The sequence below is a fragment of the Homalodisca vitripennis genome, chromosome 3 (assembly GCF_021130785.1).
Source record: "Homalodisca vitripennis isolate AUS2020 chromosome 3, UT_GWSS_2.1, whole genome shotgun sequence".
In the NCBI taxonomy this organism is placed as follows: domain Eukaryota; kingdom Metazoa; phylum Arthropoda; class Insecta; order Hemiptera; family Cicadellidae; genus Homalodisca; species Homalodisca vitripennis.
This window is the reverse complement of record NC_060209.1, coordinates 28079333-28096391: the sequence shown is the minus strand read 5'-3', so window position 1 is coordinate 28096391 and position 17059 is coordinate 28079333. Positions and strand designations below refer to the sequence as shown.

At 31.5% G+C, this 17059-nt stretch overlaps 1 protein-coding gene across 1 annotated transcript; it reads left to right on the top strand.

Moving 5' to 3' along the window:
* Window positions 1-1850: 1850 nt before the first annotated feature.
* On the top strand, window positions 1851-16254 carry LOC124356723 (mitotic spindle assembly checkpoint protein MAD2A). The gene is made up of 4 exons (XM_046807896.1): window positions 1851-2079; window positions 9337-9483; window positions 12278-12514; window positions 14569-16254. Exons 1-4 carry the CDS (start codon window positions 2004-2006, stop codon window positions 14730-14732), a joined length of 624 nt encoding a protein of 207 aa, XP_046663852.1. The 5' UTR covers window positions 1851-2003; the 3' UTR covers window positions 14733-16254.
* Window positions 16255-17059: the final 805 nt, after the last annotated feature.

The following is a 17059-nucleotide window of genomic DNA, read 5'->3' as shown; positions in this document are numbered from 1 at the left end:
AGAGGGATGTTGAGACAAATTACATTCTGGAGCCGATGGGAAAAGTCCATGAATAGCATTTCTATGTTGCATTGTCAGCTCATTGTTTGGTAGTCAACTCTTCGAAGCCAGCGAATGACCGTTTCGACATTGCATTTTTGAAGTTAAGTGTCTGCTGGGGTACATGTTCTGGCCTGGAAGTAGTTGTGCTGAGAGAGAAAGTCAATATTGTTATCATTTTACTAATTTAGGTGACTTGTATATCATTACTTAGTTTTAAGTACTTACTGTTTTGATTACATATATAATTTGACTACATCTATTGCATGTAATGTGTTTAAGGATAATAAAGATGACTATATGATAACTATGATTATTGCACTGGTTTCTAACCTGCTTGTGAGTGGTTAAGACTTTTGAAAACTTTACCAACATATGCTATTACCATCCTTCTTTAGCAGTTTATCATATCAAAGTTTATCTTTGCAAAATGTTGGCTAATGTGATATCTTATCCAAGCTTCAGTAACTCAACGGTAGAATACAGACAAGTTGGAACCTTCACTTTGTGCGGTTTCATCAATATGATCTTTTTGTAGAGGGCCTGTAAGGTCTGTGTCCTCCTCAATGACAACTGATTGTGAATTTGTTAACTTACCAATGACTATTATGATCATTAACATATCAGGATCGTCTGTTTCTTGTTTAATAGTAATTGCGTTACCTTCCAGTTGAAATACAAGAGAGTAAATGAATCAGCTTCAATTTGGAGACAACATTACTTTAAAGAATGGAAGAGTACATTCTTTCTTGTTAATTTTGTCTCAAGGATTTGCAAGGAGTTGATTTTGCAACTTTTCTTCAATCGATATCGGTGCTCATATTCAGCTTATTTTATGTTGCAAGAATTCTGGTAACAGCCAAGAAACAAACAGTACTGAGGGTCTTGCCTGGATTGTGAACCTTCATGAATTTGACAACTGTCTGGCATATATTTTATCTCAAACCCCATTATGGAGTAAGAAATCTCCATCGACGAATATGTCACATTTGTCTAATTCGCAAAGCTTTTTGTTGGTAGCGTTGAAGTATGAGTTTTCATCATCCCATGTTCATTGAAAAGGCCCGAGAAATGGTGCCAAGCCATATTGTAAATACCTCTGCAAGTATTCATCTTTCTATTCGCGAATTGAAATTCTCTGGCAGAGTGTGAGGGCTCTACTAAAATCTTTTTGTTGTTGTTTTTGAATGATGACACTGAATGATAACTGCTGAAAGTATCCCTCGATTCTTGATCAGGCCGTGATAATTTGATTCTTGAGAATGGAGTTTCCTCCATTTTCCCAGTTGCTTTTGCCTTAAACCAATTCAAAACTGTTTATGGAAGAATCTTCAACGAGCCCGGTAGCCATTGACATAATTCTATTCACTACGAAAAATAGTTAGAGAATTTTAATGATTGGTAAAAACGAATTTGTTCAAAATCATTACTCGATTGTTTTTATATGTAAACGATCGAATAGAACAATTTAATATAAAACTGTAACAGAAATAATTCTGAAAAGTGATTTTTCTAACATTTCAATAGCTTTCACGTTTGATTTATTTTCATATAATAATGTGTTGTTCTATTTTTCAGAATTGTTTCAGTTGTTGTTGTTGTTATGTTCCATTTAATTTGTTATGTACATTAGTTTAATAGTGTATTTACTGGTTTTAATTCACGAAAGTAGAACAACAACATTCCAGTAAAAATTGATATGTTGTAATTTATATGTATTATTTATGGTAATAATGTTATTTTGTTATAGGCCTTATAGATTTTAAACCAATGGCTAAAATAAAGATTAAAAATGGACCGAAAGAACGAAACGTTGCGATTCGTCCGCTGAACTTGGACTGGTGGAATTGAATTATGATAGACTATTCAGTTTGAATATTTGAATCAAACTCTGAACTGAATTTGTTTATACTTTGTAGTTGTATTAATTTAATTTATAATAATTGAAATTGACTTCATTCGCAATGACAAGTTCAGAGCAGCAAACCCGGAGCACCATTACTCTTAAAGGCTCTGTTGAGTTAGTTGTAGATTATCTGAGTAAGTAAAACATTATATATAGTTGTGTATCACATGGAATTTAAAAATTTAAAGATGTAAAATTGCATCCTGAAAGAAGTACATATATAAAGTATTTCTGAGTTACCACTATGAGTTGAATATAGGGATAACCTCTTTTCTTCAATTATTTCATTTGAAATAATGGTATCATTTAACCTAACACATTGATTTTAGGGGTGTCTTTAGGTATATTATAGCTGTCCTCAGGACTGTACATGTCTCACTCAGCTATAGGGGAGACTTATAGGAAATTATAAGATTATAGGTCGAGGTGGCAAATCACGAATTTGACGTTATCAACGTATTCTGCTCGTCCTCCTGAACAAAAAATATATATGGTTTTAGGGGGTGCAAATGGCAAATAACATGATTTTAGAGGGTATATACATTAAATAGTTAAGTTCTTAATGTTTTAATGTTCTGTTTGTGTGCTGTGTCTGGATATCTGTAAATATTATCTGCTGGTGAGACTGATAGCGTATCTGTTATCTGAGCGCTCTAGGGCAGAAGTCAGAGATAACTTGTACTGTAGGTTGGATCGAGTGAGTGCGTGACTATTATGGATCAACCAGCCACTAGTTCAACCAATCGTAGTGAATTGGTGTGTCGGAGTGTTTTGTCGGGCATGTTAAGAGGTTACGTTTCGACCGAACCGAGGTTATTTCAAAGTTTCTGTACATTGTGTGGAAGACACTAATGGTAAGTGTTCTCTATTAATGTCCATTTATATACGTATTCATATTAGGGGTATTCATGATTTATTAAGTTTTTTTACACAGTACATAATTGCCTTTCCATTACAATTCAATTTATATTTCTGATCAGCCCCTCTAGAATTTGATATTTTACTGATAGGTACTGTACTATCTCGAGGGATGTTTTTCTTTCGTTGACATCAGTGCGGGGCAGCACATTCGGTGCTGCCCCGCGCTGATGGCCGGAGGCACTTGTCTCAACTCGATAATAACTAATTAATTTGTAGCTCGTAATTTAAGAAAAACATTGTTCATTTGGATCAAAATTCTGCTCATTTCAGTATTATTTTTAATTTACGTTAGCAAAGATGGTGCCGCATTCGATGACGTCATCACGAGGTTGAATCATGGTCACAAAAGGTCATGTGATGCCCGATGTGGATGTAGAACATGGAAATATTACTCCGCGCTTGAACAGTTGTTCCATTTTTTTATGTTCTAGAACTTCGTTATTTCTCATTTCCACCCCGTCAAACCTTATATTTTTTTGTTCTGTAGGATGATTCCAATAAGTTAATAACGCAAAACTCGTATTTTGCCGCTCCGGCCCTTAATGTGACAATTACCGACTTACAGTAACCTACGCTCTTGTTATTTGATTGTTATCAAACAGTTCGGTATATGGGTAAGTACAATAAGGGGGTCCAGTTTTTTTTATATAGATTAGTACAATCATCGATACTTAATATTCATTTATCGAATAGACGTTTATAAATCATATAAACATATCCATAGCTGGCTCTTTTCCGTTAATTCACCACCACTAACAATATTAAATACGGTTACAGAAATGTTCAACGCACTTTGGAATGTTCATTCCGGTTCTTTTTGATCCTTTAAGAAGCTTGCAAGCCTTATCTTATCGCTTAGCAATAAAGATAAGCAACCTTGCGCCCGGTGGCCAGTCCAGTCAATCACTGTGTCTCCACAAGTATGAATATGTTACGGCTTGCTAGTGAGTGCGACAGTAAAAAAAAGGCAGTGCGGTTTTTGCAATTGACTGGTGTTTGTACTAATACAACCCGAGGTTGTGTACTAATAAACATGACATGACATTACGGCTCAGTGACACTCAAGACCGTTGGTTGTGTTCCAAACACGAGTGTCGGGAATATAAACCTGTACGAGTGGATACTTTTTTAACAGGAAACGATAATCTTTTTCCTTTTTTTTTTTAGTACAAAACGATAATTCTATTCATATATTGTTGGAGCAAGGAATATACTTTTGTGAAGACGAACTACACATGAACCATAATACAGTTGTAGATTGGAATATGTATATGCGGGAGGTCTGTGAGTACACTGTAATGACCAACAATGTAATTATTGGGGGTCCTAATACTACCGTTGAGATTGATGAAAGTTGCTTCAGTAAAAGAAAGTATAACAGAGGTAGGTTGTTTCCGAACAGTGGGTTTTGGGTGGGATTTGTAGGGAAACAAAGGAATGTTTTCTTGTGCCGTCCCTAACAGAACAGCTCGAACTTTATTGCTCATCATTATTGAAAATGTCGCTCCGGGAACAACTATTATAACTGATCAAAGGCGTGCCTACAACGGACTTTAAGCTAATTACCATCACATGACGGTCAACCACTCAATCAATTTTGTTGACCCCTAGACTTTTGCCCACACTAATACAGTTGAAAATATGTGGTCTAAAGTTAAATCGTGCAATAAGAGGCAGTGGGGTACATTTCGTCCAAAGCTACTTATGCGAGTATATGTGGCACAAAAAATATGGACCCAAAAACCTTTTTGAAAAGATGTTTGAGCACATCTCCCACTTCATGCCACCCCAATAATTATAGAAAACTTTTAAATATGGTGTCTTTAATTTACATCCCTTTTTATAAGTGTGGTTTAAGTTTTTCACTATAGCTAAGTGTTTCTTAAAAATTTCATAACAAGGATATAAATATATCTTAAATTCCTTATGTTGTGTTTTTTTCTCCTTTCTGTTTAATTACATAATGTATTTTCCACAATTAATGCCTCTGGTGGTGAATTAACGGAATAGGACCCCATAGCCATAATCACAAACATATTTTAAATTAAAATAACTAATACAACACATGTAGTGATAAATCTTGTAAATAATAAATGAGCTCTAACGATCACAAACTATTAGAACTGGAAATAAGAAAAACTCAAATAATAATGAAATGATAACATAAAAACTTTTAGGCTATTACAGGGAATACGAAATATGCTTAATTATTTATATGTTTTCTCCTGTATTAATAGCAATGATTAACCGTTTTCGAGAAGTTGTTGAAGCATCTTCTCTAGAAAACTGCACTTCTCTTCTGCACAAATACTCACAGAGATGATCTGCAAGCAGTTCGACTGATATGCCACTTTTTAAACTTCATTTCATGGTTCTCCACGAGCTATCGACGGTCTGTTATTATCTATAAAAGAAAATACGTTTGTTATATGAAAAAGTATTTATAGTTGATAGCCTACAAGTTAGTTATTGTTCAAAATCAGTATCGGTTAGGCCTAGTTATATCGAAAGTTATAATTGAGTAATATCAATGTAAAAGACTGAGTCCGCTTAGCGTACCCTACCCCGGCCGGTATATTACCGAAATTCGATATTGTACAGTAATAGTACGCAACAAGAATTATAAAACATTAACGAGATTAACACATTAAAGCAACAAAAGTAATTTAACAATAGCATTAAATATTACAAAACAAACTTTAACCTTGACATATACATTTCAGATATTTTACAGTACTTAACAGCTTGTCCAGATATCATTGAGTAACTGCTTTTGTGGAAATGGAGGAAAGGATTCTCCCCAGGCAGGCGCACTTCTCTGCGGTACCAAAACTATGGGTTGTATACTAAGCGGCCACGACGACAATCATATCAGCTATCTATTAATAGTATCATAAACTATTGAATATAAACAAACATTTGACCTATAGATATTCATAATTAATAATTGCCAGCTGTTTTTATTTTACAAAATAATATTGTTTAAAATTAAGTTAATTCAAACAAAGTAAAATCATTAGAATAATTTGTGTAGTGAGTAATGGCATTGGCAAGAACAATGGTGGGTGGAGAACATGCTCTTTTGTGTTAAATATATTTTTAAATATTGAACAATGTTTCAAATGGCTACAAGATAATGGTCTTGTTCCTTTTAAACCCAAAGTGTCCAGTTTGTAGTGATGAGATGAATACTAGAATTAAAGGTGGAAATCAAATTAGTGTTTCGTTGCAAGATAAGTCAATACACAAAGTTACAAATATCGCACTTGGAAGACTTTTTTTGACACTATTTAATGAATATATTTATCATGTACTATTTTAGTTGGAATCAAACCAACTATGACTTTCTAATAAATTAATATAGTTTTGACGTCATCGGTACATGCGAAATACCTTTGCAGATTGGCTATAATTTTGTAGAGAGGTTTGTTTTATCTATATATATAAAAATGAATGTTTGTATGTTTGTCCTTTATGGAATCGTGAACTATTGGACCGATCATGATGAAAATTTGTACGTATATGTATTTTTCCACGGAGAAGGTTTATAAGCTATGCCCATCCCTTTTCCCGATTCAGGATTCCGCCCCACTGGTTACAGAAATACCCATAAGAAATGCATTGCAGCAAACATATGTTAACGTCTTTTCAAATTTTTAATCAGCTGTTCTTTGTAAACATATATTACACTTATAGTTTTAAAGCATAGAGTAAGCTTAAGAGAAACGACAAATTTTGTTTAAACTGTTTTTGCAATCACTGTTAACCATAGACTTTACTATCCAGATAATACAATTCAAATTTGACGTAAAAATTCACCTTTAACTGCAATATTTATTTAATATAAACCATGCTCATGCTTGATCAGATCAGAAGAGTAATGCAGATATCATAATTACTATCTTACGTTGGCTACAAATATAAAGAATGTTATAAAATCAACCTTAGTTGTTTTTTTTTGACAGAAGTATGGTTCTCAAAACTCCGTGTGTACATATTCTCTCGATCAAGACAACAAAGCAAGCTCAATCGTGGCATCGGAGATATAACTAATTTAATCTAAAATTTATTATAGTAAAAAAAAAAAATTTACTAAGTAATATAAGGACTTCGGTTCTTAAGATTTGCGTGCGAAGCCGTGGGTAACAGCTAGATAGAGGCAGGAATATGGTACATACCTTCATAATACGCCCAAGAGGCTCACGATGGAACGACTATCAATTATCTCAGCAATGTTTAGAATGTGATAGAAAAAGAATAAGTGAATATAGTGTACTGTTTTCAACGGGAAATTTGCGTGCGAAGCCGCGGGCAACTTTTGCAAAAAATTATTGAAATGCGCAGCAAAGCGCGCCGGGCCCGCTAGTATGGTTATAAAAATATAACTAAAGTATTATTATTTTTTATAATATTAAATACCTACATTTCTTTTACATTTTAAAATATAACTTCACTACTATACGATCTTAAAAGCCTATAACGTAATTCAGTTCAGCATTATTGTTCTAAATTTGAACTAAGTAAAATAATGTGTATGTTATTTTGAGTAATAGCCGCTAGTGTAATGGCGATGTACATGTATCATTTGTCTCACAAAGTGTCAGAGACTTTTATCCTTTAACATGGTAAAACGTAACTAAATGTTACATGTAACACTGTTTTGCATGTTACATTTTATAAATATACATAGCCTAAATAGTCATTTTATTCTTCATTAAATTATTGCTTTTTATAAATCCAATCCAATTGTTAATTTTTAGGTAGTTAACCCTCTAACTGGTGTCATTTTTTCTAAAACTTTGTGAAAATATAAATATTTAAATTTGAAGTCTTGAATGTCATTTTTTAAAGAAATAACTAAATAATACTAAACAAAAATATTAACACACCATAATTTCTGTTTATGTGGTCTTAAACTACTTAAATAACGTAACAAGAAATGTTTTTATTCACTTTATTTTGTTATCCGTCCATGACATGTATTGATGTGTGTGTTAAATCTATCAAGAATTAAAAATGTATTCTATACAAAAAATGCACAATTTAATACTGAACAAAAGTAAACACAACAGTTGGATAATTGCTTCACAATAAAATTAAAAAAAATAATACACTAATGACACGTGTTTTTTTTTCTGATTGTAGCTATATGGTGAATGATTTTGGGTATTCAGGATGGGTACGGTTGGCAACAGGGGCTTCCTCCTGTCGAGAATCATGAGGAGGGATAGCAGGCACTATATCTCAGCATGTCACCTTGAATTAAAGGGAGGCCAGCTCTGTACTCTCTCCTCTCAAAGCCAGCTCTCCAGTCAAAGCGGACAGGGCTAGCATGTCGTTATGTTCATGCTAGGCTGCCTTTAACACTGTCTGGATGCACACTGGAGGAGCAAACTGTCAGAAGCAAGTATTGCTAGTCAGTTTGCTCCTACAATTTTGTCTGACACCTACTTCTATATGTATTCGAGTAGGCCGCTGGATACGGAGGGTTTGTATCGACACCACATGAGCATCTGTCTCAGGACTTTGTGAACCACTTGACACACTGTAGGACGCCTGTGTACCTCTTGGTAAGCGAGCTGCAGCCTTACTCCTGGGTATTGGGACAGTCATTTTGTTATTTGTAGAAAATAAACCCATTGACCTCAAAAGTCTACATTCATGAAGTATTATTTTCAAACGCATAAGATTTCGAATATTACCAATAATGTATTACGATTTATAATTTTAAATGTGGTTTGGAATGTTTGCCCAGGTGATATTATTAATTTTAATAATGTTTTAGACGCGGCTGACTGTAAAAACCTTAATATAAAAGTCTTACTTGTCTCAAAAAATTCTTCTAGTTTTTGACAATGTTACTGTGAATGGGTAAATAGATTGTTATTAAAAATGTTATTGGGTCTAATGATTTTATTTTTCTAAAAGTACACTAGAAATCTTAAAAAAATTATATAATACATTTAAAATAATATATTTGCATTAAAAAAAGTTTAATATATAGATAATAGCAAGTTGACCTAAATAAATTGAACATAAGAAATCATGAAGTATGTAGGGGTAGTTGATGAACAATTGACTCTTGAAGCTAAGACTAGCTAGATTGGTGGAGCGCTATTTATTAAATTATTATTCAAATTCAAGGTATTGATATTAAAAAAACAGTATAAACTGTAATAATTTTCAATTGCATATAATATTTAAATAATATACTAGTTAAGAGCTACACAAATAATAGGTTAACAGAGTGATAAATTTACAAGTATACATAACGGTAGACAGGACATAATTAAGTAAAAATCATATGTAAAGTTAGATGTATAACCTTGTTTTAGGATTTGACACCTGAGAAGAGGGCAGTTACAAGTTTTTGAAACATTGTATTTCTGTTTTTTGTAGCATATAATGATAGACATTTGCTAACATGATAACATTAATATTATTTAAAATAATTATCAAATTTGTTTCAGATTATGGCATCAATAGCATATTGTTTCAAAGGGGAATCTACCCTCCTGAAAGTTTTAATACTGAAGAACACTTTGGGCTTTCCATTTTGGTTTCAACAGATGATAAGATCATTGGATTTCTCAAGAGTGTATTGGGTCAGATCAAAGGTTAGTTATCAAATTTTTGAGTTATAATAAGATATAATATTAATTATTAATTTCAACAGGCTACAAGATCGTAGCCAGGAAAAAATGTTGGAGGGGTCTAGACAATTTCCCGTTGTGAATAGAGAGTAAGGCCCCATTTTGTTACTTAAAAAGTTTACTTGTCAGTAATACTGAATTATTTATATTTAAATAATAATAATAGTTTTCTAAAAAAGTAATTGAAAAAGTTGAAAATTTGGGAGGTCCGGACCCCCTCGCTGGCTATGCCCTTGTATGTAACAAGCATATTAATGGCAGAGCAATTAACTGCACAGTCTAAGGTTGTACTTAAAATATGTATTAGAGATGTCCCAGGATCAAATCTCTTTTTGGACCCGAGCACATTTTTTTCAGTTCTTTTCCCTTTATGTTGTTTTCCTCTTCATTCTAAATTATGTGCATAGATCTACTATCAAAGGAACAATCTTTTTCTTTTCATAAATTGGATTTAACAAGAATTAATTGTGAAATTATTGTATTTAATGTGATTATATTTGCTGCTTGTCCATTTGTTTTTGCTTTTTATGGGAAAATAGGACAAACTCTTTGGCTAAAATTTGTGACTTCCTTGAGTGTTGAACCTTTGATATCTCGATTAGAGAGTTAGAACTTGGACTATGGAAGTCAATAGACTATGGAACATGTTAATTTTTTACTGTATATTAATTTTGTCTTAAATGTCTTTGTCAAGTGTACCATTTTTAAAACTGCCTGCTAAACATGAAAAATATTGTTTTAAAGACAAATGCTAGAAAATACAAAAAATCAAATTAAAGATTTAAGTTTAATAATGCTTATTAAGTATTTTCTGTTCTTTAATATTTTTGTATAAAAACTTCATGGTAATTCTGAGCAATTACTTGGTCAACCCCAAACTTTTTCATATTTTACTACGATAATCTAGAGATGTATGTGAAATTAAAAAACATAATTTAGGCCCCGGAAAGTTAACGTAAATGAAAAATAATACTGAAATGAGCAGAATTTTGATCCAAATGTACAATGTTTTTCTTAAATTTTGAGCTACAAATTAATTAGTTGTTATCGCATTGAGACGAGTGCCTCTGGCCATCAGCGCGGGGTTCGGCAGCACTGATGTCAACGAAAAGAAAAACATTCCTCGAGATAGTACATATCAGTAAAATATCAAATTCTAGAGGGCAAACTTTGGTGCGTTGCAAAACGCTGTGTGCGTACAAAAAACGTTTGAACTTTTCCTGATCTTCATTTGAAACCGTGAAACTAAGTAACGTGTTTTCACACCCGTCACATAAAAAAGGATTATCGGAGGAACCACTAGCCATAACGGTACTGTCACAACTGGCCTTCCGCGCATCTCCCGCAAGCCACTGTTATCGCGTAGACTTTGAACCTTCTTATCACTTGGCAACCTGTAGGACGGCCTTGCGGGGCTTGAATTATATATTTCTTGCTTTCTGAGAACATCCTTATGACCATAGTAAAATATGAAAAAAGTTTGGGGTTGACCAAGTAATTGCTCAGAATTACGAACTTCATAAATAAAAATAAATATTATTGTACATAGATTATTTCAGTAGCGAATTTACCAATATGCTCACTAAGTGGAGCTTGCAAACTAGAAAATTATAACTTCTGCCTAGTTTTAAATACAATTGCAAAAATGCTATCAATATGACTTGAATTTTGACGTTATTAAGGATTTTATAACACTAGTAACATGTCTTATATTGATTATTTTGGAATGCTCTAATGATTTTCTCATTTTTATAGTCACAAACTAGTTTTTAAGGAGGAGTGGGTGCGAAATTTTAGGACCTTGAGCCTAAGAAGGTGAATTTCACCAATGGAGTATCCATAAATTATTATTATTAATACAAAGAAAAATAATTTTATGTAAAACAAACTTTTGAAAATTTGTAGTTTTCTTGATTTTATAGGTATAAAAGAAAGTTCCCATCTCAAGTAAATAAATTTTCAATTATATGTGCATAGAATAGGAAAAATGTTTAAACATTCTCAGCCTTAATTCAGCAGAAAGTAAAAACAAACATTTACAAATTCTTTTTACAAAAAGAAAATATCATCCCCAAAAAGACTGGGCTATTATTCTTGAGTTCAGAATATATATATATATATATATATACAGTATATATATATATATATATATATATATATATAAATTTGGATATACTAAATAAAAATGTATTCAATTTAGGGACTTTATATGTATGCAAGACACATGAGGCAGCTTATATTATATAGTCATCAGTGTTTTGTACAAGATCATCAAAGTGACTATCAATGATCTCCCACAGTTAATACTATTGAGGATCACTCAATACTGAAAGTTTTGAGATACTAGTCTACAACAAACAATAGTCTAAGATAATGCAATAGTCTTCTCATTCTTATCTGATTGTCATAATAGCAACTTGGGTTCACTATGTCTGATGAAAATAGCCTTGCTATTGAAAGGACTCACAAAAATAAAAAGTTATTAGTAATATAGTTGGTGTGTTCTCAATGTACTTAATGAATTATGGATCATGTTTTTAAGCCTGTATATCCATATTACTAACAAAATTAAATTCAATTAACTTAATACACCAACTGGTAATGGTGATAGTCGTATAGCAATACAATAATATAGTGTGTTATTTCAATTAAATGATTAATTTTATTATACATTTTCCAAACTAAAAAGTTCTTTAACGTTATAGTAGGCCAGTGAAGTTGAGTTATATATAATGTTATTTGTTTTTTAAATTCACAGATTGGTTACTCAATGAACAAGTGAATAAAATGTCTTTGGTAATTGCAAATGTAAACACGAAGGAAGTACTGGAGAGGTGGGACTTCAAATTGGAGTATGAGAAACCAGAAGGATCTGCCACAGAAGGGGGTGAAATAATTGGCAAAAAGGATCTTAAAGTGATTCAGAAAGAAATTCGTGACGTTTTGAGACAGATTTGTTCAACCGTTAGCTTTCTTCCTCTTCTAGATTGCCCTTGTAAGTATGCAGTATAATTTTGTTCTAGTAAAAATAGATTATCAAGATGTATAGTAGACATACTACCTAGAATTTTTCAACCCAGAGAGACTATAATTGGAACTTGAGGTTGGAGTTAGAAAGCCTGTAGTTAAAAAATGGTTTTAAAAAGACAACATAACCTCAAGACCTCACAAATATACTGTACATAAACATACTAACTTAATCGAAACTTAAGCTGTATAATAGTAATAGAATAGAATAGAATAGAATATATTTATTGTCTTTAAGCCTTGTGAGCAATGGACATTGTCAATAATAAACATATGGCATTATAATGAGATAAGAAAAAAACAAACATAGATTGTCCTACTGAGCTACCAACAACATCAACATGATCCATTACAAAGTCAGAACATATTATTTAACATTCAGATACGAAGCATACAAGAGCCACAATAAGTTATATTAAATAACAAATAACAAGGATGTTTAAAACATAACAATTAAAAACAGCAGATGTTGAGTGATTAGGGAGTAAAAAATAACAAATAAATAGTTAACAATAATTATAAAACTATATAAAATAAATAACAAGATAAAATTTAGATTAAAAAACATTATTAATTAGGCCTATTTAAAACTTACAGTCTACATAATTACAGTTCAGGTACTCATTGATTGAATAGAAAGGATTTATTACCAGCCAGTTGAAAACAACATGTTTAAACTGTTTCAGCTCTACTGTATTTGCCTTGCGGTCAAGTTTATTAAACAAAGTAATGGACATATATTCAAAATTCTTTTGGGTTTTTACTTAACCTACAGTAATTTGTGTCTATTAAATTCCTGTTCCTTGTATTATAAGAGTGCACATGACCTCTGAGAACATAATCATTTAACTTTGTCTTTACATAAACTAAACTTGTGTATATATACAGATTTATTACAGTAAGAATCGATTCTTGAATAAATAAAGGTCTACAGTTAGTATTTCTTTCTGAGTTTGTTAAAATTCTTATTGCTTTCTTTTGTATTATAAGAACTATCAATACCAATTCCATTTCCCCAAAAGAGTAAGCCATATAAAAGTATGCTATTGAAAAAGCAAAATAGGAATTTTTTAAGTATTCTTTAGGTACAAAATTCTTTAGTTGTCTCAGCAAAAATACCACTCTAGATAATCTAGCACAAACTTGATTAATGTGATCTGACCAAGTAAGTTTACAGTCTAAAACAATTCCCAACAGTTTTACACTTGGCAAATAAGGAGGATGTTGAACTTATTAGAGTAGTAATTTGGTTCTATATTTAATACATATCATCTAAGTAATTAATATAAATCATTTATCCTTAACCATTTGTAATGGCTTTCTAAAAATGAACAATACATAAAAATGTTAAGTTGTTGGTTAAATTTAAATGAAACATATACAAAATAATGATAATGTAAGCTAAAAATCTGCAAACACCTTTTGATGGTTTTTTGTTGATTTTAACATAAGTCTTTTATATTTATAAAATCTAGGTACTACACTTTTTTCACACATTATATGCATTATTATTCACATACACACTGTAAATGCCGGTTTCAGTAGTTTTTCGGCATAGAAAACCTTGAAGCAAGGAGTTGTGCACAAACTTCCGTCGCAATCACTGCACTAACGCGATTCTCAGCACACGCTATGCTTTGAGGAAATTAAAACAATGTAAGGCAATCAGCTTGCCTACGTCATGTAACAGCAAAACAGTGAATTATGTACTATAATTTATTTTTCCGTTGTTACCGCTAGTTTCATTGTCATCCGTCGTAGGTAGAAATTAAACGGGTTATTCAATTAACTTGTCAATGGCCTTTTTTAGTCATAAATCAATAACAAATTAACTCAGAAAAAGCCACCAAAGTGTTAAGTAGCTGTTTGTCTATTAAATTGTTATATATTTATTGTAGTACCTAATTTGTTGGTGCTTACTGACAGAGGAGCCAGAATCTAATTTTTATCAACCTTACTTAGTCATTTTAATATTATTAAAATTAAATACTCTGTGTCACGAGTGATTTGTTTTTTATAAAGGTTCATTTGATTTGCTGATCTACACAAAGAAAGACTGCCAAGTGCCAAACGAATGGGATGAAACTCAGCCAGTCTTCATTGCAAACTCTCAGGAGCTGCAGATGCGATCATTCTCAACATCTCTTCACAAGATGCACACAATCGTGAGCTACAAGGCTGAGTAAAGGCACCCTTGCTGATCGCAACACAACTTAAGACCTTGTTATTAGTTTTTAAAATTTGTTTGTACATTTAGTATTGTGTCAAGTGATCATGTACTTGTCTCTTTTTGTAGCTAAACTGTGATTGAGGCCTTACTGTAATACACGTGAGTGCCTTGCATTTATCAGTAATTTGTCAAACAGGTCTACTTTGCACTTTTTCAGTGCCCTATTTGGCATTGAAATAATAACAACAGAACCGTGTAATATCCCATATTTGATTTGCACTGTAACAGAAAACTCGGAAAAATGTTAACGTAGTGTTTTAAGTGATTTCAAGCGTACAAGCAAATAGTAATTAAATAAATATTATTTGACAAAAATGTAGCATAAATTAAAAGTGTAAAGATGTACTTTTAGATAATGAAATAAGATTATGAAGAATGTTAAAAACTATTATCTGTTAATAGGACGTAAATTTTTAAATGTAAAATAATAAAATGTATATGAAACAATTATTTTTGTAAATTCAAGCAAGCCTTTATAATTTACAAAAATGTTTGACTTTGGTTAGTTAGAATTTATATTTCTGTCACATTGATTGTGAATGGTATATACTTGTTTATTACCTATAACAGTTAATGTGTTTAGTTAGACTGATACTTGCTCAGATAAAAAATATTTGATTTACTGTACCATATTATGGTTAGACATTTTTAAATGTTTCCCTCGCATTTTATGTAATATTTTATAATAATGTCCCTGTTCTTTATACAGTATTTAAAAATAACAACATGTCTAATGTACGTATTTAGGTTTCGTAATTGAATGTGTATCTTTTAAGTATATATTTTTTTAATTTTAAAAGACATAATGTTATTAACTAAATTATTTCCAAACAAAAGTATGATAGTAGTAAACAGCATAACACACATTAAGTAAAAATGTAATTTAACAGGAAGTTAAATAAGCAATAAATCATAATTTATTATTTATGTAGTTAAGATAACTTTAAAACACTAATCTATAATTTAATTGATATAACTTTCAAAGTGATAACCAAAGTTTTGTTAATGTTTGTAAGTAAGTGATGCCATTACATCTTGTATTGAAGAATAAAATAAAATAATTAAATCCACTCCAGGATTATAATTTTGAGATTGAAGTAGATTATAATATATAATGTTTATGTTATCATAAGGCTGTCCCTTTTTATACAAGTTAAGATCTGATATTTGAGTACTTCTATTTTAAACAAAACTAGTAATAAATAATAAAGTAAGTAATAAACTAAAAGGCACGATTAATTTATCCACATGCCATTTTTTTCATAAATGCTGTTGCTAGTTAGACTTCAGATGATTTTATCTGTGAATATCTTTTATACTTATTAATATTATTAAACTAGTTGGGACAAGATATTTTAACGATGATTTATAATATTATTACCGTTACTTTAATGTAAAATAATAGTTTATCTGCATTTTAATGGACAGCTAATATACATTGTAAAAATGTTGTTAGTACAATAAATAGTTGGTAATTTTATACGTTTTACAGTTCTTTTAACAAATTTAACATTATGTGTATTAATAGATCGGAGACCATTTTTACTATTTAATATAGATTTGGTATGTAAGCTTTATTATAATACATTTTTTTAAATATAGCTGTAAGTTTGTAAAAATATATTCTAAGGCGTTTTACAATAAAGTTCAACAGTTTTTAAAATGTTAGTTCATTTATTGCAGTGATCTTTAACGTAATTTTTAGTGGTCCTCAGAACGATTTCAGTTTTTGAACAAAGAGCTCAGAACATTGCATCTTTTGGTGATTTTTAAACGTATTTATACTTCAAACTACGATAACAAATGGTGATTAGTTGGCAACTTGAAGTTGGCTTTAGTAGGGAATTTTTATAGAGGCAAAGCAAGTATGGCACCCCTGTCAGCCAAGGCCAGTAAACCGTAGTGTCTTTATGACACCAAACACACCTCCAGGATGGATGCAATACAAGGTCAGATTTGATTGGATAAGGTACGAGATTTAAAGAGAAAACTAGAGAAAAACCTCGTTCACTCGGCAAACACCCAAAGTAGATGGAGTATCAAGGTTAGCTATCCTGTAATTTCTGAACAGATTGCTAAGAAATCAAAGTCATTTACAGATGGCGAGGGTGTAAAACAGTGCATGGAATCGGCAGCTGAAATTCTATACCCAAAACAAAAGCACTTGTTTTCAAAGGTTAGCTTATCTGGGTTTACTGTGGCCATAAGAATTGAAGAATTATCTCCAGGATATTGAAAATACATTATAAAACCTTACTTCAAAGTTTGTTTCTTAATTCAGTG